General features: G+C 41.4%; 1 protein-coding gene across 1 annotated transcript in view; it reads right to left on the bottom strand.

The window, feature by feature from the left end:
- LOC104502511 (FH1/FH2 domain-containing protein 3-like) overlaps positions 1–22366 on the bottom strand; it is a gene marked incomplete at both ends in the record, with an annotated part of 35114 nt that extends 12748 nt beyond the window's left edge. Inside the window, 5 exons of the mRNA XM_010150121.1 lie at positions 318–479; positions 954–1073; positions 5340–5522; positions 14623–14781; positions 21477–22366. Coding sequence (XP_010148423.1) covers positions 318–479; positions 954–1073; positions 5340–5522; positions 14623–14781; positions 21477–22366 — 1514 coding nt within the window. The remainder of the gene's footprint in view (positions 1–317; positions 480–953; positions 1074–5339; positions 5523–14622; positions 14782–21476) is intronic.
- Positions 22367–24508: the final 2142 nt, after the last annotated feature.

The following is a 24508-nucleotide window of genomic DNA, read 5'->3' as shown; positions in this document are numbered from 1 at the left end:
AATGAAGTTTCAACCTGAAAATAGTTCCTAATAGTTATAGACATTAATAACATATGTAGCACTCAAATGGCTGTCATAACGTGGCTACCTATTAGTGCACTGCTGAGGAAACCACCTGACAGGCAGAAATAAAGCTCTGAAGAGAGTAGTGGCATCTTTGAAATTCAGCGGGAATGACACAATGAATCTGCGTTCATAAAAAGTGCTGTGACCAGGAAGGAACAAAATCTAAGAATAAAATAAAATCTTAAATATTTCACTCTAAACTCTTGGGTTTGTCTTCCCCCCCCCAATATATATTTACCCACTAGACATACCTTGGCTGACCTAGTGATGGCCCCGATCTCTGAATAAAGATCAGTGCTGTCTGGGAACTTTTCCACCACCATAGTGCACACGTGGTGCAGGAGGGACTGCTTGTGCACTGTGTCCTTGACTTCTGGAACCTTCTCGAGGTAGCTCAACTCAAAAGCTTTGGCCTATAAGGGGGCAAAAAAGGGGAAGAAGTTATTAAAAAAAGTTTACTCCTTCCCATGCAGATTAGTAGACAAAAATGATTGCCAGGTAGGGGCAGAGGGTAAAGAATAGTACTAGAAATCCTACAGGATAAGAAACGAATTGTTTTTATTTATTTTTAACTTGCTGAAGAACAGGCCTAAAATCAGTCCATCTGCAGTGAAATGGTTTATGACACAGTTCTCACAATCTGAATGAGGAGCATCAACACTAAACTCAAGGGATTTACACCAGAAGAGTGCCTAGCTCCACATTTCCTTCAGATTATGCTGAAAGAGGCAAAGAGCACCCTGAAATACAGTATAAAGACAAAGTAGATTCTGTTCTCTAAATTACTTTCCCGGTACAAAATAAATACAGGTTGCAACTGTCATAATGGTTTTGATTTCTCTTTGAAGGAAAAATCTGCAGGGGAAATGCTGGGACATCAAGCTTACGTTGGTTCCATTCAGAAAGTTCCCAATGGCTAGCAGGGTAGAAAGGATAAATCCCAAAGTTTTATTGTGCTCCAGTTGGTCCATTCCTTCCTTCAGGTCTAGAAGTGGTTCTGCAACTTCCTGCCATGAAAAAAGAAAATGAAGGTCACAGTTGGCTATAGCTGCTTTAAGTTTTTAATTAGATGGTTTAATTACTGAAAAAAGTTCCTGAACTGGTGTTTTGCAGAGTACTGTTTGCTGGCTTTCTTACATGTTTCAACTAATAAATCACATGCAAGGACAGCAAAAAAAAAAATTACATAAAATACTTTCCTAATGTTGCTTCTTCATGTATGCAGTTGTGTTACTTGTCCTGGGGATCATTCTGTGATTCCAAACAGGAGAGAGAGAGAATCAGAGAAGGAGCTGCTGCATTTGAGTTACATGAATGAACAACCCTCTGCCCCAACTGATAAAAAAGCTTCTTATAACTACTTTTTCCAATCTTTGAAAAAGCAAACAAAAAGAAGTTAGAGCCCTGGCTTACTTGACATTTGTAGCCTGACCCTAGAGCTTTCTTCAACTGATGGCCACCTCTGAGTTTCAGATATGGTTTTGTGCTTGGATGACTTTAAAACTGAAAAAAAATACCCCACCCCACTGTAAACATCAAGCTTTACAAGTGTTCACATTGTAATCTTTTAACTTAATGCATCTTCCATCCACACACATTATCTGAGTATAGGTATGTAAACTGATAAGGCTTGAAAACATAAATTCTGTTCCATTACCCCAGGAAATGAACTACTGGAGAGTTCAAAGGAAGAGAGTGAGGGTAATTGAGTTGACAGAGCCTATTTCTGTGTCTTTGTGTGAGGCCCAGGGTTATTTATTTTGTATGCATAGTAACAGTTCACATTGTTTCTAGCTCTAAATGCCACCCTAAGTATCCATGAGCCGCATTCTTTTCCCAAATTATTACACTCTATGAGCCAAGAAGCCAAAATTAAGCTGTTATTTTAGACCAAGAGGCAAATAGTTGAGAACTTCACTGTCTTGGAGAAATATAATAGGTCATTCAACAACTGTAGTGATATTTTACCATAAATATGAGCACAAAGATGAAGGGAATATACATTTCTAGTCACTACAGAACAATTCATCTCTTGAAAAGAACACGGCAAATTCATGACAAATTACAGATGGCATAGTCTGCAAAGTAATTTATACATCAGAAGAGTGGTGCTAAATAATTCAAGACTTTATCAAGTTAAACTAAAATCGATAAGCTGCTGCACAAATTTATTTGAATTGCTTTAAAGTCAGGGTTGATTTAGTTTGTTTTGTTGCATTATGGGGATGAATCAATGTGCTCTGCAACTTCTGTAAACACAGGCTTTTTACTTGTATCAATTTGCAACCTGTTAAGAAATCATTCCTACAAGGTTAATTTCAAACACTCTGAAGTGAACAAAAAATAGCATAAAAGGCTTCCAAAGCAGGCCATACTGTAGCCCTTCATTCAGCTATTTACATGCAAGTTATCCAAGCTTAGACTTTCTTGCATATAGTACCCATTTATAATTATTCTTTTTTTTAGATTTTATTGTAGCATTAAAACCAATAAAAACCAGTGTGCTAGATACTGTATAATCAGATGAAATACCGATTCTTGTTTCCCATAAAAATTGCCTTCTACCTAAATAGGGCAGATACATAGTACAGAGCTACTTCATATCCCTTGGTACCACATATCCTTATTTACCATGTTTTTACTTTTCACCTAAAGCCAGAAAACTGTGATTTGAAGTTGAAACTCTACCTCATTTGTCTACGCCTTTAAACTATAGTACCAAAAGAAAGGTGAGAAGAATTATTGTTCCACTGATGACCTTCAATATGCATACAGTACCTTAGACACCTGTTAAAATTTCAGAACAGCATACACGTTATCAAACCGATAATTTGGAAAGGTTTTCCTTTTTTATTTTGTAAAGAGCAAAGAATGAATATTCATTCTTCCAGTTCAGCCCCTCACAGTCTGAGGCTGCTCCCTACATTTGTGACTTGCTTTAGTTAATTAAATTCAATCCAAGAAAGATGACTTCCTTCATTACGCCTGGAAAGCTGTTCTACAAACATGAACGATATCTCATTTATCCCTTTTCTTGAACAATTTCATGCTATTTTTCTTTCAGATTGTCAGAGATGGAGCCAAGACCTACTTAGGCAAAACTCTGTTCTCGGCTGATTCATAAAAGTGCCTCATGAATGAGAACCCCAGCCTTATATCAGCAACTCCGGTATTTCACACTGTTCATATCATGGACCATCTAAAACTTCCAACCTCATGGAAATAACAGTAAAGTTAATTAGTTTCTTATATAAATAATATGAGTACATTCTGAAATGTTATGTGTTTTTCTAATTGAAAAAAAAAATCTAAGCAAATGCTGGGCAAAAAAATGACAAGAACTGTGGAGGTAAGTGATCTGGCACCTAAGTGTCATGAAGAGTTTGCCCATTTGCAGAGGGATCTTCTGCAAAAACATAGTTCCAAGAACAAAAGAATGTTAGCAGGTCATGGGACTCTTATTATCATAATCATTAATGCAAACGACTTCATTTTTTTAATTGTCCATGTTCATGGTATCTTATCTCAGTCTAAATAATGCTTATGGCCATTGCCTACCTGGAACTTCAACTCTGACTTTAACCTTTTATTACTGGAGAGACCCAACTGCTCACTCTATCGTGTACTTCTGAAGTCTCATCCCGTATCTTCCTCTTCACCCAACTCTGTCATATCTAGGCTCGTCTGCTAGTCTTCCTATCACATGTTCCTCTTATTTTATCATGTCATCATGTCATTTCCTGTACCATTTATGGTAAGTAGTGTACTTAGGCCTATCTTCTTTTCAACAGGAATAAAAATATTGATCCTATCCTCACTCCAGCTATTGCTTCTTTGAGTAATTTAGGTATTTGAGATATTTGGTACTACCATCCATTCTACACAGATTTTAGCTGTCAATTTATTATCTTTGTCACCTAAACATTACAGGAAAAGCAACAGGAAAGCTATCAGAATTTCTTCAGTTTTTAGCAGTGCTTCAGATGTTGCTTTTTGATTGAGAGGAAGTTAGACATTCTAGGTGTACACTAAGATTAACAGCTACAGCTAACTCAGCTTACATGAAAGGAACAATTTAGTGGTGGTAACTTAAAAGCAGAATAAATAGCTGTACCCAAGTGAAAAAACAAAACAAAACAAAAACCCACAAAAAAAAACCCCAACCAAAACCAAAGAAAACCAACTAAAAAAAAAACCTGCCAAAAAAGTATTCAGGTCAGATACAAGTATTTTATGTTTTATAAGTCAGAAATGTAAATGTTTAAGACTAAAATGTCACAATTAAAAAATCCTGAATATTAGTGTGATTGCATTTCCTAAATCTAAGAGGTTGAGTAATCTGGACAGTATCATCTGCAAATCAACCCACTGTTGTGCAACCTGTTAAATACCCATGGTTAGATAAACATAAGGCATTTTCAGAAGCATGTCCCACTTCTCAGACTCCACATCACACAGGGCTATACCATTTTTTTAATATACAAATAGGCACACAGATCCACATACAAGATTAATACATATAGGAGAGAGCTGCTTGAAGAGCAAGGCATGGGGTATGCACCAGAAGTGCAGCCAGAAGAAGGTTCCTGTGCTGAATTTCCTGAAACAGCTTGTGAAAGTCAGCATGTAGCTGAAAGTGCCTACACATTTTCACTCTTTCACCTAGGCACCAAAATTACATGCTGTCGTTTCGAAGTTTTTGTCTGTGATTCATCATTCATGACACAATTACAATATTCTCTGAATAAATGCCATCCACAAAGAAGGTGGCAACAACTCTCTGTGACTGAACAGAGCACCCCTGAAGGATGTCTTATCTTCTGTTTATAACTTTGAAAGAGAGTTATAAACAGAAAAAAACTTTAATGGATGGTGTTTTTCTTAGTTCAAATGGATGTAAGATCAATACTCTCATTTTATGATGTAAGGCTGAATACTGGTCATCCTCATACAGCCTTTATCCAAAGAAAAATTCTTACTGCTCTGAAGTAAGAATTTCCTGAATAACAACATCTGGAGAAGATTTAGCCCTCTTCTTTGTTTCAATATCATTACCGACTAATTAAAGGAAGGAAGACATAATCTCTAATTTTCTTTTATAGAAGGAACATATTATGAAGGATCATTTTAGCTGTTTCCTGGTTGGCCACCGAAACAAAAGCGACCCATTTACCATTTCCTCAAAATATACACTCATATAATAACAAAGTCAGGGAAAGATTAAGCGAAGCCTCGGAAGAGTCACCAGCCCTGCCTCCCCGCTTGTCCCTCACCTTTTCCACTATCTCGTAGTCCATCTTGAAAGCCCAGAGCTGGAGCCTGGCGGAGAGCTCGCTGATGGAAGAGAGGGTGAGAAGGAACTGCTCGGCACTGCCCAGGGGGACATCTGGGTTTGCCAGCTGCGCCTCCTGGATCTTTTGCTTCTCCTCCTCGGTTGGGATCATGGTCAAAATTTTCTGCAAAGGGAGACAAAAGTTGTCAGGAGCAGGGCCACAGGCACGCAAGTGCTGGATGTTGGGTGACTTCACTGCAGCAACAGTAGTCCTCAGATCCCTGCCTGGTAATTAAGGACAGCACTGTCTTAACCAGCAACGAATCCACCGCACAAGAAAGCAAAACAAGGCCTGCTATCTCAAATGTCTGCAGTTTGTGGAAAATCACATGTGTATTAAAATGCTTTTTTAAAAAATTTCTACTCAGTAGATATGGCCAACCGTGGGATGAAACACTGAAGGAGACACAGGGAGACTGGTTAGGACTGCTCTCCTCAGCTTTCACCTCTTTAAATCAGAACTGGCCACCTTTCTGCAAATTACATATGGAAGTGAGAGTAAAATGAGTGAAATCTTTTGGCCTGTGATTTACAACAGGTCAGACTACATAGCAGGTCCCTTTTAGCCTCCACATCTACAAAAATCCAATCTTCCTTTGCACTTGTAGGTATATAGGGATAACTTGAGAACTCCTGTCCCTTGCTGTTCTCAGAAATTATTAATTTTTGTTCAGTCTGTTTTGGTTTTTTATGAAACATGACAACTATTGCAGCCTATTAGGCCGCTCACAGAAATTTCACTTGAACTGAGGACAACTTCCCAAGGAACACGCATTGAATTTGAAGTTGTATCATGCATTGCATAACATATCGCCTTTTCCTCTTTTGATCTGAAAAGTCTAAAATGTTGACAAAAAAAGGATCTCAGTATTTTCAGTTTCAGCTGTCAGTATAGCTCAAAACATTTATATTTTCCCTTTAATTCTTGGATTTTACACTCTTGTTCACATATGGCAGCTTTATTTCTCAACGCATTGCTTTCTAAGGTATTGCTTCTTAATTAGTTTTTCACATACTAAATGCATTTTAAAATGAAAAAGAAAAGCAAAACAACACAAAGGTATCAGATAAGTTGAGGTCTTTACCCTGCTGATCAATTAGATTTTCAACACAATTTACAGTTATTCATCTGAGGAATGACATGTTTTTGCTGTAGTGTTCTGTAATGATAGAGGCTGTTCTGGAGGGGAGGAGAGAATAATAAATACACAGCCAAAAAGCTATCAGACCTGCCAGTCCAAACTACAGCCTTGTTCCAGTGCTGGACATAGCCAGTTCATCAAAGTAGCACAACTGTCCCCTTCCAGTCCTGATAATCCATCTGGCTCCTTGTACAGCACTGGAGGAAAGTGTTGAGAGCAAGGGACTTTTTCTGGTCAACCAGGCGAAGAACAAGAGTTAAGCAAGCAAATAATGTTCAATCTGTTGAACTGGGACTTACCTGATTTCAGCCACAGCATTTGTATTGCTGTCCGTCTTATGCTGGCTTCCATAAACATAAATAAAGCAGCATTTCTTCCCGCTAATGTTGCCTCTGCCTTTCATAGAATCATAGAATCATAGAATGGTTTGGGCTGGAAGGGACCTTAAAGATCATCTAGTTCCAACCCCCCTGCCATGGGCAGGGACACCTTCCACTAGACCAGGTTGCTCAAAGCCACATCCAGCCTGGCCTTGAACACTTCCAGGGATGGGGCATCCACAGCTTCTCTGGGCAACCTGTTCCAGCGCCTCACCACCCTCTCTGTGAAGAACTTCTTCCTGACATCTAATCTAAACCTCCCTGATTTCAATTTATACCCATTACCGCTTGTCCTGTCACTACAGGCTCTTGTAAAAAGTCCTCTCCCAGTACCCTTGTAGGTCCCCTTCAGATACTGGAAAGCTGCAATGAGGTCTCCTCGGAGCCTCCTCTTCTCCAGGCTGAACAAGCCCAGTTCTCGCAGCCTGTCCCCATAGGAGAGGTGCTCCAGCCCTCTGAGCATCTTCGTGGCCTCCTCTGGACTCGCTCCAAGTGGTCAATATCCTTCTGATGTTGAGGGCTCCACAGCTGGACGCAGCACTCCAGGTGGGGTCGCACCAGAGCAGAGTACAGGGGCAGGTTAAACAAAATTTAAAAAAGCCTCCTTGCTTGGAGACTGCAAGCTTCTACCTCAATAAATTAATATGTACAGGAAAAAAGAAGAGGAGGAAAATCCCTCAATATACGCTGGTGCTTTTCCTTCTCATGTCAATGACTGTTTGGAAAATACTCTGATGTACGTTTGTTCCAATTCATACCATTTGTGTATTGATTTTGAGATGTGCTATCCATCCATCCCAAAATCTGTAATTTATGTCAGACCTAACATCAAACTAGGGATTTGTAAGTAGCTGTTTCAGGGCATTTCTCAGTGCTTCACCAATACTCATCTAAAGGAATTCATAAAAGAGAGAGACTCAGTCTGAAACTCATAAGAGGTGTTCCTCAGAGTGTCCTTCGAAGAAGTCAGGTCTCCTAGTGCCTACTCCTCTCTTCAACAAGGAGAAGCCCACACCCCCACAAGCTGAGCCAGGGCAGCTTGCAAATAGGATCATATGAACAACCATACATGGAGAGTTTAGCAGTAGCCATGTGATGGATGCAAAAAGGCTTCTGATGCATTTTTGAAGGCTAACACTTCAGCAGAATTCTCAACTGCCTCCTACAAATAACTAGGGCTTGTGGCAGCTACCCAGGGATCCCACAAATATGTTGTGGTGGTGCAGGGCCCTTCACTCCAGAGAGTCTGCACTGCTTTCGGGCATTTTAAAGAGAGCAATGAAACAGTAAGCTTTATTTCCAAAGGGACTCTCCTCCTTCTTGAGCTTTATGTAAACACCAGAAGCCAGATGGAGCTGACAAAAAGCATTCGAGCCTAAGTACCTCAAGGCTGCCGTGCTGCATGCCATATGACGTGGAAAGGAGAACACCAAGCCAAAGAGCCTGTCCGCGTGGTGCCAGCTGCCAAGGATCGCCCCTGCTGCTGACAGCCCTGCCTCGGTGGGACCAGACCTGCTGGCAGGTCTCATACCATCCAGGGTGCAACTGCCCCCGTAATGATGACTTACTCATCGACACTTCTAACCTGCCTATGCAAATTGTTCTGACCGGTGGGGCACTGTCTTGGTGTGCCCCTGAGCAAATGGTAAAATGCTCCTATTCCTGATTTCCACTCTATGACTAATTTGAGCCATTTGTTCAGCACTGGCAACAGATGAGTACACCATCTGCCAGATTATTATGATTTTTATTATTATGATTTTTTAAAGCATCCCTGACAGTAAAAGTAGTGTAAAAACAGAGCGGGGCAGAAAGTTACTGGCAATTGATGTGAGCACTGAATCACAAATAGCTTTGAACCTAAACATTAGCTAATAATGCTCTCCCTAGTATGACACTCTTCAGGTCCATTAAAGAAGAATTGGTTATCAACAAACCCTATGCTCGTATCCTGTGTGTGATACATGTATGTCACCTCCCTGCACACAATATTGTTCCCTGTTGTTCTCACACAACTATTTGGGCCAGAGACTAACATTCAGAGGAAAACCAGTATACTAATCTTTTAATGGAGAAAAAGAAGTAATTTTGGGAGATCCTATTTGCATGAACAATGGATGCTGGTTATTCTGTTCCAGGACTGCTGGATCCAGACACTTGTTTGAACTTTCAGCAAAGGGATCAAACTGTTTATTTCCTGGATTCAGCCAACCTGACCTACGATTTCCAAAGATTTCCAATAGGAAAGCCTTACATGGCTCACAGGGCAAAATTTATAACCCCCATAGGCATCAGGACTGCTGGCCTTATTGTAGGATGCAAGGAAGCACCTAACCAGAGACTGTGAATAGCCTAGAGCCTTTGTGGAGCCTTAGGTGTCTATGCTCTCTCTTTCAAGAGATAATGGGGCTTCTCCATGATAATGAAGTTGCAGGGATGCCTTGGCTTTCATATTTGGTTTCAGCTGATTTTACAGGTAAATAGTAGCCTGAAAACAATTAGTAAACTAAATATGTGGTTGTTGTTGGGTCCAAAGCTTTCTGAGGCTTGAGGGCCACAAATTTGTGAGCTGCATAACCAAATACACATTAGTGGATATTTTATCAGACATTTGACAGGCCTCGGCAGATGATTCAGCTCCAAAAAGGCTCTCACACTTCAGCTCTCCAGGCAGCTATTGATGAGAGACACCGGTGGTTTGCATTACCTGCAGAAACCCTACCAAAGTACATAAAAGCATATGAAGGTCAGGACTCCAAAGTAAGTGAGGCCACCTGTACTAATTCTATTTCAACTTTTCCAGAAATGATCCAGTTCTGAGAAGGGACTATGCCTGACAGTCATCCCTGTAAATCAGGAACTGACAGCTGCTGCCTCAATCAGACCGCTCCACTTCCTTGGCTCTCTGCTGAAATACATGAACATGCCATTGCTGGTCACAGAAACTGTAGATGTTTTTGTTTGCTACAAAGAGTGAAAATGTAGCTTTTTTAAAATTAAATAAAGTCTGAAACTCATTAGGGCAGCGATATTCTGACTGTGGGTGTACGGCCAGTAAAACACCATTGAGCCTGTTCTCTCTTCTGTCTAGACTTGTGAGAAGGGGAGTTTGTTCTTTCAGGTCATGTGAGCTAGCTAATTTGAAACATCCCATTACACTTTTACAAAGCATTAGCTAAACAGATTGGAAACTGCAAATGCCAACATACTGTGGCAACTTTCAGAACAAAAACTTAAATTCCTTGATCGTTTCTGAATATGAAATTTTGTCTTTATTTATACATGTCACCATCTGCCTTTTTAACACCAGGCTCTCATTTCTTAGCTCTTTTTACATCTCAGGGCTACTTAGCCACTCCTGACACGTGCATTTCCAAGTAATTAAGAAATGTGGAGGGCCTAGCGTACCCGGAGAGTTTTTTAATTTCAAATAGTTTTACTAAAACCTATACCTACCAATGCAATCCAATATGGTGTAGCATTGCAAAGCTATGTTGAAAAGCATGCAGCAAGCCACCTTAATTTCCTCACAACATTACTCCAATTTTACTCTGCTAAATTAATCATACTCTTTGGTATAATTTGATTTTGATCCACGTTCCCTTACTGAGTAGCACTTTTACGGAAGGACTTGATCATTTCCTTTGCTAAAGACAAACACCAAGGACTGGTTTGGTGGACTCTATACTTGCAGTTGCCCACGACACGCTTCATTAAGATTAAGTGCCAGGATTTTAAGCTTGCCTGTTTTGCTTAGCTCACAGAAAGCCCTGATCCATACTAAGGAGGCAGTTCTTTATCCCGCAGCAAGTTCCAAGTTGTTTGAACACAATGAATGCCAAGCTTTCAAAGAAAGGAAAACACAACCACTTTGGCAAACATAAGGTGGCAAAATTTTTTTAGTTGGACTGAGGCATGCTTGCAGACACACATTGTGCCTTCCTTTGAAAATATGTTTGTACCAGTGCCTGCTCTGCATACTAAATGGACTACATCTGCCTTACTAGCATCATGCCCCATTTTCTATCTTTTTTCCCAGCTCAGGGTACCTAACCACTTCAAACACATGGCCTAAAATATGCAACATACTTAGGTATAGAAGGCTTTAAAAATACCTGGAGAATTTTATCTCCTAGGTTAGTTACATATTTGAAGTTAAAAAGCAAAGCATGGATAACTAACAAGAGCTAAATGGCACAAGAAAAGCAGCATTCAGCAAAATGTAGGACAGTAGTGGAGAGCATACTTGGGTCGCTATGAACTCAGTGATAAGCTGGGCTATCACAGACTTGTAGCCTGCATCCCACTGCATCACTGCCTTGTTTGCTAGCACTACTGTCAGCACTACTGTAGCCCAGTTCTTAAAAGGACTGCTGAGGTCAGCTTTACGATACCATTTAGACTGAACTTATCCACCAAGGTGCAGAAATAAGGCCACATGCACACTAACACGACAATGACAATGCTCCTTGCAGGGGTGACATAGCACAGAGCTCACAGCCAAGGCAAGGGATGGCTCAGGTGACTTGGTAACCTGGTGGTGTCCTGCTCCGTGCTGGATTCCTTAGAAGCTGAAGAAGATCCTAAATTACAGTTTCTCTGAAATTTTAGCAGTGAATGGTATGTCCTCACTGCACACAACACATCTCTTCTGCCCTCCTTACATCTCTCTCTTCTGCCTACCAGCTGTCAGAGCTCTTCTAGACAAATAACTATGCAGAAAGACTTTTGAGTACCCACTGTGGTGTAGCTTTTTAATTAGACCAATTGAATAATTTTTTCTCATACCAGTCCTACCTTATTCAACTACTAGATTACCCATAAAGTATATTATGTAGCAAATAATTTGCTTTATTCTCTGCATTTTTATATAAATGAAGCTGATGCTTACATTATTACTGATTTATTCATCATCACTACCAATTATTTCCTAATGTTTAAGAACTGCTGATATGGACCAGAAAACTTTCTACAAATCTAGACTGAAAAGACAACCCTTGTTCCTTCTAAGCTAACTGTAAGGCTAAAGCCAGTGAACAGATGGATACAGAAGAGAAGAGAAACAGGAAACAACGCTTGTCTACACTGCAGACCAAAGGAACGGTATGGAAAATTGAGGCAGGGCTCTGCTGAAAACAGTGGCACTCACATGATGCATTTCTGTATCTCTCTCTGCACCTTTTTGCAAATTATGCATGGCTTAATCCAGCCCTTTATTTCGCTTAAATGTTTGTATGACTTTGTAACATGCTATTAGAAAAATCTGTAAACTCGGGATTGGGGAAGCAAAACTGAATTCAGTGTTGTGTTTTACTTGATAAGAAGTAAATAAATCTCTCTTTTCTCCATGAACGTCATCCTTCCCAACCAATAAAGCCTTGATCCCTCAAAGTGCAAAGTAACTGTGCTCTGCTCCATAGAATCATTTAGGTTTGAAAAGACCTCTAGGATCAAGTCCAACCATTAACCCAGCACTGCCAAGTCCACCACTAAACCACGTCCCTGAGCACCACGTCTACACGTCTCTTAAATACCTCCAGGGATGGCGACTCAGGCACTTCCCTGGGCAGCCTGTTCCAGTGCCTGACAAACATTTCAGTGAAGAAATTTTTCCTCATATCCAATCTAAACCTCCCCGGCACAACTTGAGGCTTTTTCCTCTTGTCCTATCACTTGTCACTTGGGAGAAGAGACCAACACCCACCTCTCTGCAACATCCTTTCGGGTAGTTGTAGACAGCGATAAGGTCTCCCCTCAGCCTCCTCTTCTCCAGGCTAAACACCCCCAGCTCCCTCAGCCGCTCCTCACAGGACTTGTGCTCCAGACCCTTCCCCAGCTTTGTCGCCCTTCTCTGGACACACTCCAGCATCTCTATGTCTGTCTTGTAGTGAGGGGCCCAAAACTGAACGCAGGATTCGAGGTGCGGCCTCACCAGTGCCCAGTACAGGGGGACAATCACTTCCCTGATTCTGCTGGCCAAGCTGTTCCTGATGCAGGCCAGGATGCTGTTGGCCTAGTTGGACACCTGGGCACACTGCTGGCTCACGTTCAGCTTATTCCCTTTCCCTTGATTTTAAATATTTGAATGATCACATCAGGATTACTCACATCCTTAGCTTCAAAGCTGTGGACACAGAACTCACAAATCCCATTTTCTTTAGCATGGTGCAAGTATACCACAGCGTATTATTTCCTGGTTTCTGCATTCTTCAAATTGAAAGCCACCTGCATATATGTATTTTAAATGAAATTATGGGTTTCTGGCAACTAATGGAAATGCCACCCAATGGTGGGTGTGGTGGTACAAGGCCCTCCCAACTGTGGGCACCACAGGTGGTCGGCAGATGGACAGCCCAGCTACAAATGTTGGCACTGGAAATGGTGAGCTGTACAGAGCAGCTGAACTCCTGTCAAGTGTGCCAGAGAAGGACACAATTCAAAGGGGATGATACATGGAGGATAATAAAGATGTGTTCATCTTTATCAGCAGTTTTAAATTGGACTTCGTATGCAGACGCTGCCTACAGAACTGAGGTCTAACCGGCAGTCTGTGAGTTGGGCTTGGCTGGAGGGCTACTTCTCTCCAACACTTTAAAGCTTAGTACTGCAAACTGCAGTGGTGGGTACCGGGTCTGGGTCACAAAAAATTACTTTTTTAGCCTTATTTATCACCTTAATAATATGAGTAAGGTGTTTATATAGCAAATAAGTAATACAGCTTTGGGAAAAAACTATATTCGAGTAGGAATAAACCAGGCCTCATCTTCTAGCTAGAAGGATCTTTTGCCTGAAGTATTTCTTGTGCATGTAACTGTTGGCAACTCTGTTTCCATTCCAGCCAGCTTTTCTCATTTTCTTCTGCAGTCAGCACAGTGAAGGTAGAAAGGGGAAAATCACGAAATACAGTGCCAAACCACTGAAAGGTAACTGTGAATCAATACATGACCTCTGCAGCTCAGCCACTGGTTGAGATTTGTAGTTGTGCAGATTACTTTTACTAGGTTATATAGTCTTATTAAAAAAAAAAAAAAAGGAAAAAGAAATGAATACAACCACAATATAAAAAAACCAGGGGAGCACCAGGTTTCTTTTACACTTCCTAGAAGAAAAATGTTTTGATTAAAAAAAAAACCAAAACAGAGCTCATCTTGGATCTCGGTAAGAATATCTGCAAAGTGAAACATGCAATGGTAAAAATTACATCATCTGTAATCTTTATACCAACTGCTTTTCTTCAAACAACAGTAACAGAGAAATGCTATTTTGAGCAGAATTCATCACTGTATTTGTTTTCCATTAGATATACAATCTAGAATGACTCCAACAGCTAGCTGGGCATGAACTTTATTAAACCCTGTACCAGTTGCATCAGCCCTAGTAACTCTGCCTATTCTTGCTGCTCACAATATTTCAGTCAAGCTCCAGGGGAGTGGAAAATACTCTGAAAATCTTGTCAGGAATTAACACAATCCTTACTCAAACTTAGACACAAAGAAAGCAGAGAAATCCATGTTTACTGAGCATGCTCAACCTCTGAGCACATTACAATGACATGGTGAGTTTCAACTCAGTCATGACATAATATATTCCCTTTTCCCTACTCCATGAAAAGTCTCACCTATACCACATGCAACATCAAAAAAAAAAAAAAAAAGGAAGCATTGAAAATGCAAATTTGAAGACAATGACTTCTCTTTCTTACCTCTATTCCTTCCTTGTTTAAGGCATATTCGTCAAAGTTCAAAATAGCAGTCTTGATAGTCCGGGGCGGGGGCAACACAGTCAAGCCAATATTAATAGCGTTGCTTCGTTTTGAGTCCAATACAATGATCTCCTGTCGCTTCCCATCTGCAGCAGTTTTCTTGGTAAAGAAGAGAATAAGAATATTATTTCTACAGTTTTGTAAATAAAAATTCACTCAATTCACTAATGACTTCCCCTGCTCGATTTTGCTGACACTGAATGCAAATCTAATGTATTTATAGTCATCCAAAAAAGCTAAATTCTTCTACCACATCCTTGCTGGTATCATCATGAGCTGCCAGGATTTAGCCAGAGAGCTGAAAGCAGCCTCAGATGCTGTGCAAAGCTGAAATAGCCTGAGACACAGGATTCCCTGTGAGGGCTCGGGAATGCTGCAGTTTGGGGCAGGAGTCAGCCTGAAAGAAACCTGAAGCTGTCTCTGACAGGTGACAGCTCTACTGTGAGGCAGGACTGGCTGGTGTAGGGCTAGCAGGGCAGCAGCCGGCAGCTGATGGGCTCCGGGGCTCAAGTTCCCCTTGAGTACATCAACCCAGAGTGGCCACCAACCCTGTCTCACCCGCATGGCTAGCTGGGAAATGGTCAGGGTGTTTCCCACCTGCGTGCCATCATTCTCCTTGTTACAAATACAACTTGGGAACTAGCAAAGGAGCTGTAGAGGCCTATCTAGAGACACTTGCATGTTTTTTTGACCTCTGGCTGTCACAGGAAGGGTATCCTACCTGCTCCTGATATGTCCCATCAAGCCCTTCACAGGTGCAGAACTACTTCAACCTCTTTTCAAAGCTTTATTTGAGACCAGACATAGTCTTCGAATCTTACCTCCAGTAAAAACTACAGTGTAAATGATTACGAAAGCACAAAGAAATAACAACATACACTTTAAATTACATTCTAGAGGAAACCCAAGAAAATTATTCCTCTCTCTCCCCATTCTCATAGTGGCAAAATGCAAGCTAACTAGGCAGTGACTCACAAACCATTTATATGGTATAATACAGTGTTGAACGTGGTCTTTGCTTTTACAGCCCAGCACGCCTCTCATTCTCTCACTGTCCCATGCTAGAAGGTGTCTTTTTGGCAACTACATAGGTCATATACCAGGCAGCTGCAAGAGGAGAGGACACTGCTCCTCATACACAGGGATTTTTCCTCCATCTCAAAGGACATGGACTTTGAAAACATGTTTCCTCCATTTCCCATCCCTTTACCCTTTCAGAGATGTGCTGAGGGATGCTGTCAAGCACAGGAGCATAGAGAGAAGACCATCACATTGATGGAAGCAAGCACAGACATGCTTTGCTGTGTATAAAACCATGTTTCACTCAGCAAGGCACAGGCTGCAGAGACGTGGCTGTGACCTCCCTGTAGGGCCCATTACCTGGACTGTGGTTAGTGGCCTTGGCAGCAGCAGCCTTAGCACAGAGGCACCTCAAAAGGGCAGGAGACAGACGAAGCAATCCCTCTTTCCAGTCTGCAAAGTGACAGCCCGTACAACTGTTCAGAACAGAGAATCATCCGAGTGGCCTACAGCAGTAGGGCTTCTTGCATCTCTTGTGGATTTGGGGGAAGCCCAGGAGGAGACTCTTACTGCCCCAGATTTCATCTGTGTTCAGTATTGCTTTTTAGACCACAAAGCTTTGTCCTCTGCTTCCTTTGGGTTTGCACCACAGCCCCCACGGAGTCAAAAAACGCCCTACTGCCAGGTCTACACGCTGATTCTGCATTGGAAGAGCTGTCTAGATTAATAAATATGATTTTGTCAAAGTATGTCCGGCTGTGGGTCAGCCCATAATGGGAATGCAGTTGCAACGTTACAAAGATGCCTTTTGCTGGCACAGCTCAGCTCCTTCCCTGCACAGGGAGGGGTATGGCCACCGGGCCCCGCGGCCTGAACAGCACCCGTGTGGCACCACAGCCCTTCCACCATACCAGCGTGATTAACGTGGTATGACGCAACTGTGAAAGTAATGAGAAGGTTGGGGTTTTTTTGAAGCTTAATAAAAAACAACACTTTTGCAGTAAACAGGATAAATTTTAGGAGAGCAAAGATAACATTTAAAAATACTTCTGTATGTCTATTCTGTCAGGACAGCTCTCTTAATACCTTAAAAGCAACCCTGAAGGCCTTGTGAACTTTCCTCTTTTGGAGTAAGAGTCATTTTTTGGTGGTGGTGGGGGGAGCTACCTGAAGGATTGAAGATGCAGCTTCTCCTTCAAAGCAGTCATTTTTACTTCCAGGGCCATTAATCAACATTTTCAGGACCCCAATTCGTGGCCGAGCCCACATAAAAACAAGCAGAGTTCACCAGAGACTGCTTCCTCGCGCATCTGTATCACACTAAGCCTTTTTTAAACAACTGCTTTTCACCTTCGCCGCACAGAATTACACACGCGGCTCCAGAGGATTTATGCAGAAGGGCAAATGCTGGGGGAAAGGAGTTAAATTTAGGCTTCCCGCATGCGGCGTGGGTCAGTAAGCCGCAGATCTGCAGCTCTGGTTTTAGGCTCCTAAGTTTGACAAGAGAGACATATTCATTTGAGGGGCAGATGATGCTAACCGCCGGGATGGCTGTGATGGCAGCAGTGCGCTCGCTCCTTCGCAATGAAAGACAGATGAGCTCCACAGGGGATGTAAGCACGTAGGTATTTTCCAGACCTATAACTGCACATGGGGCATAAAAGTTTGGGGTAAGTAACTCTTTTCAAAAACAGGGGCAGAAGAGCTTTTCAATTCATTCTGGGGACGACGGCTAAGTTACAAAGAAATCCTTACCAAATAAATAAAAGGATGAAAAAAAAAAAAGAGAAAGATTTTGCTAGTATGAACTTTATTACCCTACCACTAGGAAAAGAATTCCTCTTTTTCTGTAATAAAATTGCAGGTGTGTAAGTGCCTGACTGTTAAACTAAGCTACAACTGTTAACTTCTATTACAATATTAGGTGACTTCAGACTCTGTTTTATAAGTTCATTAACAGACAACGATTTAAAATGCTTGAGGGAACAGCGCACCAGTGCACTTGATTTTATATTTTAATGTGTCAGTATGTAACACAAGCCCTGAATTGCTGAATATTGTGTTATTAAATAAAAATACTAAATTAACTATCAAATACAAATATATCAGGTGGTGTAATTTGTGGGAAACTAATATTCTTGCAATGTATTAACAATTGCAGTGAATTTAGATCTTCACAAGACCTAACTGGCCAGCTTCTGTTGCCTTTATTGAAGGCTGGGTGGTTAAGATAGGTTAGTCAAAAACCATTGCCGTCCCACACAAGGTGGGTGATCTGTAGCCTGATGAGCACATGGTCTAAAACATGCTACTTTGCTTTAATTAATATGGGAACCAGAAAAATTTAAATAATTTTTCCAGTAGTCATATAAATAACTAATTATATACGAGCATCAAGTCAGAAATATATCCTGCATTTAAAATGCACCAGTAATACAGAGAAAGAAGGGCAACCTCTGAATAGCGAGATGGTAAATGTTCTTATTTCTGTCTCAATTAGGAAGGATTTAGCAATGAGGATTTAAAGCAGAATCACTCAGCTGCTACTGCCTTTGTCCAGGTTGGATGTATATAATCTTTTCCAGAGATTCTGGTCCACATTTATAAGTTGCTTGGCATTTACTCAGATTGCAACAAATGTTTTCAAAAGGAATATGTGTCTAGGCAAGTATATACACGTGTATGTGAAAACACATTCCTTAATTTTTCACTCCTACTAGTTTGTGTGTCTGTGGGCACATGATGGATCACTGTGTCCCACAGGGAACAGATGAATCAGCAGAATAATACTTCCAAATGACACGCAAGAACCAAGTGGATGGCAGAAGGGCTGAACACCTCCGTCTGATTCAGTAGCGTCTGCGTGTTTTCATTACTCTTCACAGAAAAATAAACACTTTCAACTACTTTGCCAAAATACCTGCTTTGTTTGGCAGAGTGAGAAGGAAAAAAATTCTGGACTGGCTTAGAGAGGACACCTGATCGCTCTATTCTCAAACAGAATGTTGTGGTCCTCTAGTCCAGAAAATAAACACCCTGCAGCAACTAAAGGTGCACCATTAACTATAATCAGCGTCTCAGCTGTCTAGTGTGGCATAAGTTTTCCTAAACTCAGGAATCTCCCTTCTCAGCCTCTCCCCCAACCTGACTCCTATATTATATCCTACAATTTAAAATCCACTTTATTTTATTGCAGTCTATTGTGTTTAATGAAAAACTTCTCATGAGCCAGGAAGTAGCTGTTTATAGCTGTGTGTTGTGGAAATCACAGTGAAGGATTAGAAACTGGAGTAAAATTGGTTACAGCTGTATGAAAGAGCATATGCGTAAGAGAGAGGCAAGCAACCCCTACACATCCCCCCTGACTTTGCTTTTCTCGTCCTTCTGGACTGTTCCTTTTCCATGCACCTGCTTCCATCTACTGCAGTGAAATCTGGAGATTTGACTTTTGATTTGTTGCTCTGTGCTCTTTTCTTCAGCTGAACCAACTCAGCTGTGAGTCAGACTTTACGATATTATAGAATAAACCTGTTTTGGATTGCAGCCATTGGACACGAGACACTAGACACAACGGGGAATGTACTCCCTGGAAATACACCAAGCAGTCTGGAAAAAGCGAGAACTATCCTAATTTGAGTGCAATCTTTGTACCAAACCTCAAGTCTTTTACAGTTTTGGTGGATTGCTTAATTATTCCCACTCTCACTCGATCCAAGGACCATCTCCTATCCTGGAAGATTTGCTGGTACTCACCAAAACCACACAGGAGCCTCAGAAGTCTGAGCAGACCCTCCACTATGGCAATCCTTGGTCACCATTGTCTTCTCTACAGAGACAATGACACTTCTCTGTCTGTGTTACGGGACAGTGTAGAAAGACAGCCAAAAGTATAACGTCTCATGCAGAGAGCAGTTCTTAGCCTCCAAGAGGAAAGCAGTCACCTAAATCATTCCTCAGACTAGCACTTATTTCAAAGAAACCTGCTCACTCATCTTCCAGCCAGAAGACAAAAGCTGTGCCAAAGCATAAGGCAGCCCAGGCAGGTTTGGGAAGCAAGCGTGAGAGGAAGGGGGGAAAATGGCCAAAGGTAAGTTTGGGAATGTGCACGGTGAATGACTGGAAAGTAAACCAGTCAAACTTCCAACATTTTAACAATTTATCAAAAATATTGGGTGAGAATAAAAGATTAAGAATCAGCCAGATTGATCCATTAGAATACTGGCATTTAGCACAAAACTAAAGTTTGGAAATAGCATATATGTCATAATTCCACATTCAATTAGAGGAATTAAATGGATAAAAGAAAATGGTCTCATTCCTTCCATCTATGAACCATCTGTGGCAGATTTGTATTTACAGGGAGAGAGATGAGGAGTAACACACCATGACGTCACCAGCATTCCTTCCTCAGCAGAAAAGAAATTAGAGAAAGAAATTAATTTCAGCGTTGGCCAAATGAACAATCAGCCGAATGTGGTTTTAGAACTGCTACACTGTACATTTCAGATCTGCATGCCTCCGTGTCGCAAAAAAATTCAGCTCAGAACAGCGAAGGCAGGATCTACACGAGCCATGTACTATGTACCTGTTGTCTGCCAGGTACTTAATGAGGGGCTTGACTGTTCAAATTGAAATGTTTCCACTTGGCCAAGAAGACCAAAAATTAGAAAATTTTTAGTTAATAACCCAGACAAGTGACACGGAGTACTTTTACCGTGAGACATCCAGTCCCCTCAGGTTAAGAGCAAACAATAATGTATATGATACATAATATGTATAACAACTTTTTCCAGCCAAAGTGAAGTAAAATATTCAAGGTATTGATTGGTTTTAATGTCACTATAAAACATATAGGCATACAGAGAAAACATACAAGTGATTATTTAAGTAGGAGAGATTGACTTATTTTACTAGCATTTTAACTGGAAAAAAACATTGTTTCTCTGATACCGATTATTCTGCTTAGAGAAGAAAAAGAGTTTATGCAGCCATGAAAAGCAAATGTTTGCGCTAATAACTTTTTTAACGAGACCTCAAATTCCTACTAAATTTAACTATAAAAGAATTCCCTTTGTTGTTGAGTGTAATAGCCATGTCACCAGCCTTTATTTGCTTTATAACAATACTCCTAAGGAAGAGGGAATCCTAGCCACAGAGGTATTTCCTGTGCCAGCTTCCATCCTAAGATTTGGAGAGCCACATTGTACAAATGAAGGATTTAAAATAGGCCTGTTCACCAGTATAAAGCAAAAACCCAACACCACTGCAGAGTTTAGCTGTAAGCTTGGTCCAGCTGCTAAACTGATCCTTCAGAACAAAGCACACATGTAGGCTTTTTCCAGTGGAACCAGTTTGAGATTCTAAGCCTTCTACATAACGATTAGGAAGACATTACCAAGTGAAGAACTGTCAAATACACAGATATCAATCATCACATGGTGACCTTTATATTATTGTGACAGAAAACATTCAGATTTCAATACCTAGCTTGGCACTCAACTACAAACAACCTAATGTAAAATTTGTCAGTATTCCCCACCTGAAGGGATATCCCGAAACTGGTAGACCTGAGATAAGAGGACAGCTTGGCACGTACAACACTCTAGCTACATCTCCCAGTTTCAGGCCATGGAATATCTTCCGTCATAACCCAAGCTAGAAACACATCCAGTGATTTCCACTGTCTTATATAAACAACATAAATCACCTAGGTCTAAGTCAGAATGAATAACAATACAATAGCAAAATAATAGCAAGCTGAATATGAGTTGTACCTTCGTGACAGGCAGTTCCTTGGATTTAGACTCAAAGAGATGCTCCAGTTTGGAAGTGTCCACCTTAATGGGTTCCAGTTTCGACCACAGGAATTCTCTGCAGCGTTTGTTGTTTTTACACTGCCACTCAAATGGCCGTACCTCATTCCAAAACAGACGGATGGTTTTCTTCTTCTTTATAAATGCTGGCTGACCCCTGGAAACCTGGGGTGACCCTAAACCCTGAGGAGTGCTGAACAGCGGAGGAGGAGCCAATAAATTAGCAGAGGGTGGAGGTGGAGGTGGACATCCAAACAGCGGGGGAGGTGGTGGAGGAGGCAAACCCAGAAAAGAAGGTGGAGGTGGAGGAGGGGGAACAAGGGAGTCCCCAGGACCCATATCCATGTCCAACACATCTACATCATCCTCCTCCCCCAAGTCTGTAAAATCCATGTCTTTGATTTTAAGTTCTCTAGGATTAGCCATGAGCTGATCCCAGATGTAATCAGATTCCTTCTTTGGCTGTGCTGGTGTTTTCTCAGGGACCTGTTCACCAATTTCATCTTCAGGCATGGCTGTCCCCTTGGCCAGCTCACCACTGTTGAATTTTTCCGCAAAGGCTTTCACGCTGCCTTGGTTGTCCAGATTTCCAATCTCCATCTTTTTGACACTTTCATCTATGGCCTGTTTCGTGGCCTGAAGGATAGAGATCCTACTGGCTAGGCTAGTGAGGGACTCCTCGCTTTCCTCCGTCTCCTTCTTTTCTTCCTTCGCCTCCAGCTCCTTCTCCTCTTCATCCTTGGGCTTTTTGTTATGCGCATACAACATGTCCAGCATAAACCGCTTGTTGTTGAGGATGTTGCTGCACTGCTCATTCACACCAGCATCCTGAATGGTCTGCAACCACGGACCTGCAGTCACACACACACAAACGGGAGGAGTCAAGGCGAGGGAGCCAGGGTGCCAAGAACCCTCTTCAACCCACCAGAAAAAAATTTGGGGGACACATGCGCAATTGATCTGAAACTGGGCAAGCAATGGCTGTAAAAATTTTGAAGTAAGTGACAGTGCTGATTTATGGCCCAATCTTGGTGGGCTGGGAGTGATTCTCAAAAAAAGAATGGGAGCAGAAAATAATGTGTAGCTCAGGGACTATATAACTATCAGGATTTCAACATTCAGGTTTCTCCTGAAAACTGTCAAGTTTCACTTCATACTTACTACCTCAGCTCATTTATACACTGCATAAATTTTCAGAATCTTTAGTAATCCAGAATGGGTCTTAAATATCACGACAATGGCACAAAATAGGTTATCGTCGTAATTTTCACCTGGCCATAAATTTGAACCACTCCAGGAAAACTTCCATATAAAAGAGATCTTCCCTGCCTGATGTCAAGGTCAACATGTAACTCTTCTTCCTCCTCCCCCCTTCCTGCTGGCTAGGGGAGGGCAGTTTTCATATCTGGCTGTTCCTCGGACCCCCCAGCTGGGTACCTGGGCCATCCTCACAACAGAGGCTATCTGCATCCCAGAGCAGGCTGCATACCCAGGGTACAGCTCTCAGGGCAACTCAGTGAGTTATAAGCATAAGCAAGGTTTTAAAAGCTTTTCTAGGATATGAGCACCTTCATAAAAATGTTTGAAAATGGTGCTCATCAACCACAGTTACCCTGCCTGTAATATATGACGGCATCGAAAGCCTAATGGCCTTCTTCCCACATCCCAAACATTTAACCTGCCACTGTAATGGACCTTCATCTTTCTGCTTTTCTCAACAATAATCTGCAAAATACCATGTTTGAGACAGAACCATAAACAGCAAAATACAGTAGTCAAATTGTAAAAATAAATGATGTAAGCATCTCTTTGACTACATTTCCCTGAATATAATACTGCTAACCAACGTGGATAATGTATCTAAAAATTACGGTGCTTCTTCTTCCAGTAGGCATCAGATGAAGTGATTAAACCATGGACAAAGGTAATTCTTCACACTTACTGTATTTCCTGTATGGGATTCCTTCTGTTCCCCATAATCTTTACACATTTTATTAGCATATTTTTTATAAACTCTATTTCTTAAACACATTTTGATTGCTAGTCTGCCTGATTTTGGCCCCTTGTGTTAAAGATTTTCTTTTACACCTGTCAGTTGCCCTTTCGCTTAAACTTCCATGCGATCTTTGTTTCTGCCCTTATGCTTCCACCTTTTTCAATACTTTTGAGTTTTAAACATCTTTTACGGCTTCCTTCATCAACAGAGTTGCTTTCTTACCATGATGTCTAGCCCTGTGCTGAGATGTTCCCTCAGTGAGATCCACATCCAGGGCTCCACAACTCCCCCATCACTCCTTTAAAATGACACCACATTGAACAGTAGGATGGGTCTCACAACACAAAGCATATGGACAGAAATGACTCTCACCTCTATTCAGATCAACCTCTAAGCCACATTTTAAAATGAGTTGAGAGGTTTAATCCCGGCCAAAGGAAAGGCTTCTTTCTCAGCAATGGATACAACCTGCCAGATTTTTTCCTTCTATCTTCCTGTGGGCAGCTTGACTGCTTCCATTATCTGTTTATTTTTCCTCAAACTTTATCCATGGGATTGCTTTTTCAATGAGATTTGTCACCTGAAGTCGTCTCTCTGATTTGTCTCTGAGACAGTTTCTCTAGACAACCCCTTCCCCACATCATAGATTTTACCCAGCTGAGCCTCGACAGAGGATTTCCCCCTATTCCCAGCCCTTCCTTCAAGGATGTTCAAGATTGCTTGCAGGTTCCCTTCTACAAATCCCACACCCGCTCTCACGTTCCACCAGCTGGGATCCTCCAGGATTTAGTCCCTTTGCAAAACCGCTCATCAAAATTCCCCCCGAAACAATCTCTACTTTGGGCTCTCCAAGTCTGCCTTCATCTGCCCTAGCTGATCAAAGATTATTGCTACAAAGACTCCTGCTGCCCTGGTGGCCTCTTCTGCCCTCTTTTCCACAGGTAAAAATTTGAAATTCCATTGGAGAAACAAGACTTATGGGAAGCCAAATTCAGCA

The sequence above is a fragment of the Eurypyga helias genome, unplaced genomic scaffold, assembly GCF_000690775.1.
Source record: "Eurypyga helias isolate BGI_N326 unplaced genomic scaffold, ASM69077v1 scaffold7924, whole genome shotgun sequence".
Taxonomy (NCBI): Eukaryota; Metazoa; Chordata; class Aves; order Eurypygiformes; family Eurypygidae; genus Eurypyga; species Eurypyga helias.
This window is presented reverse-complemented; position numbering and strand designations above follow the sequence as displayed.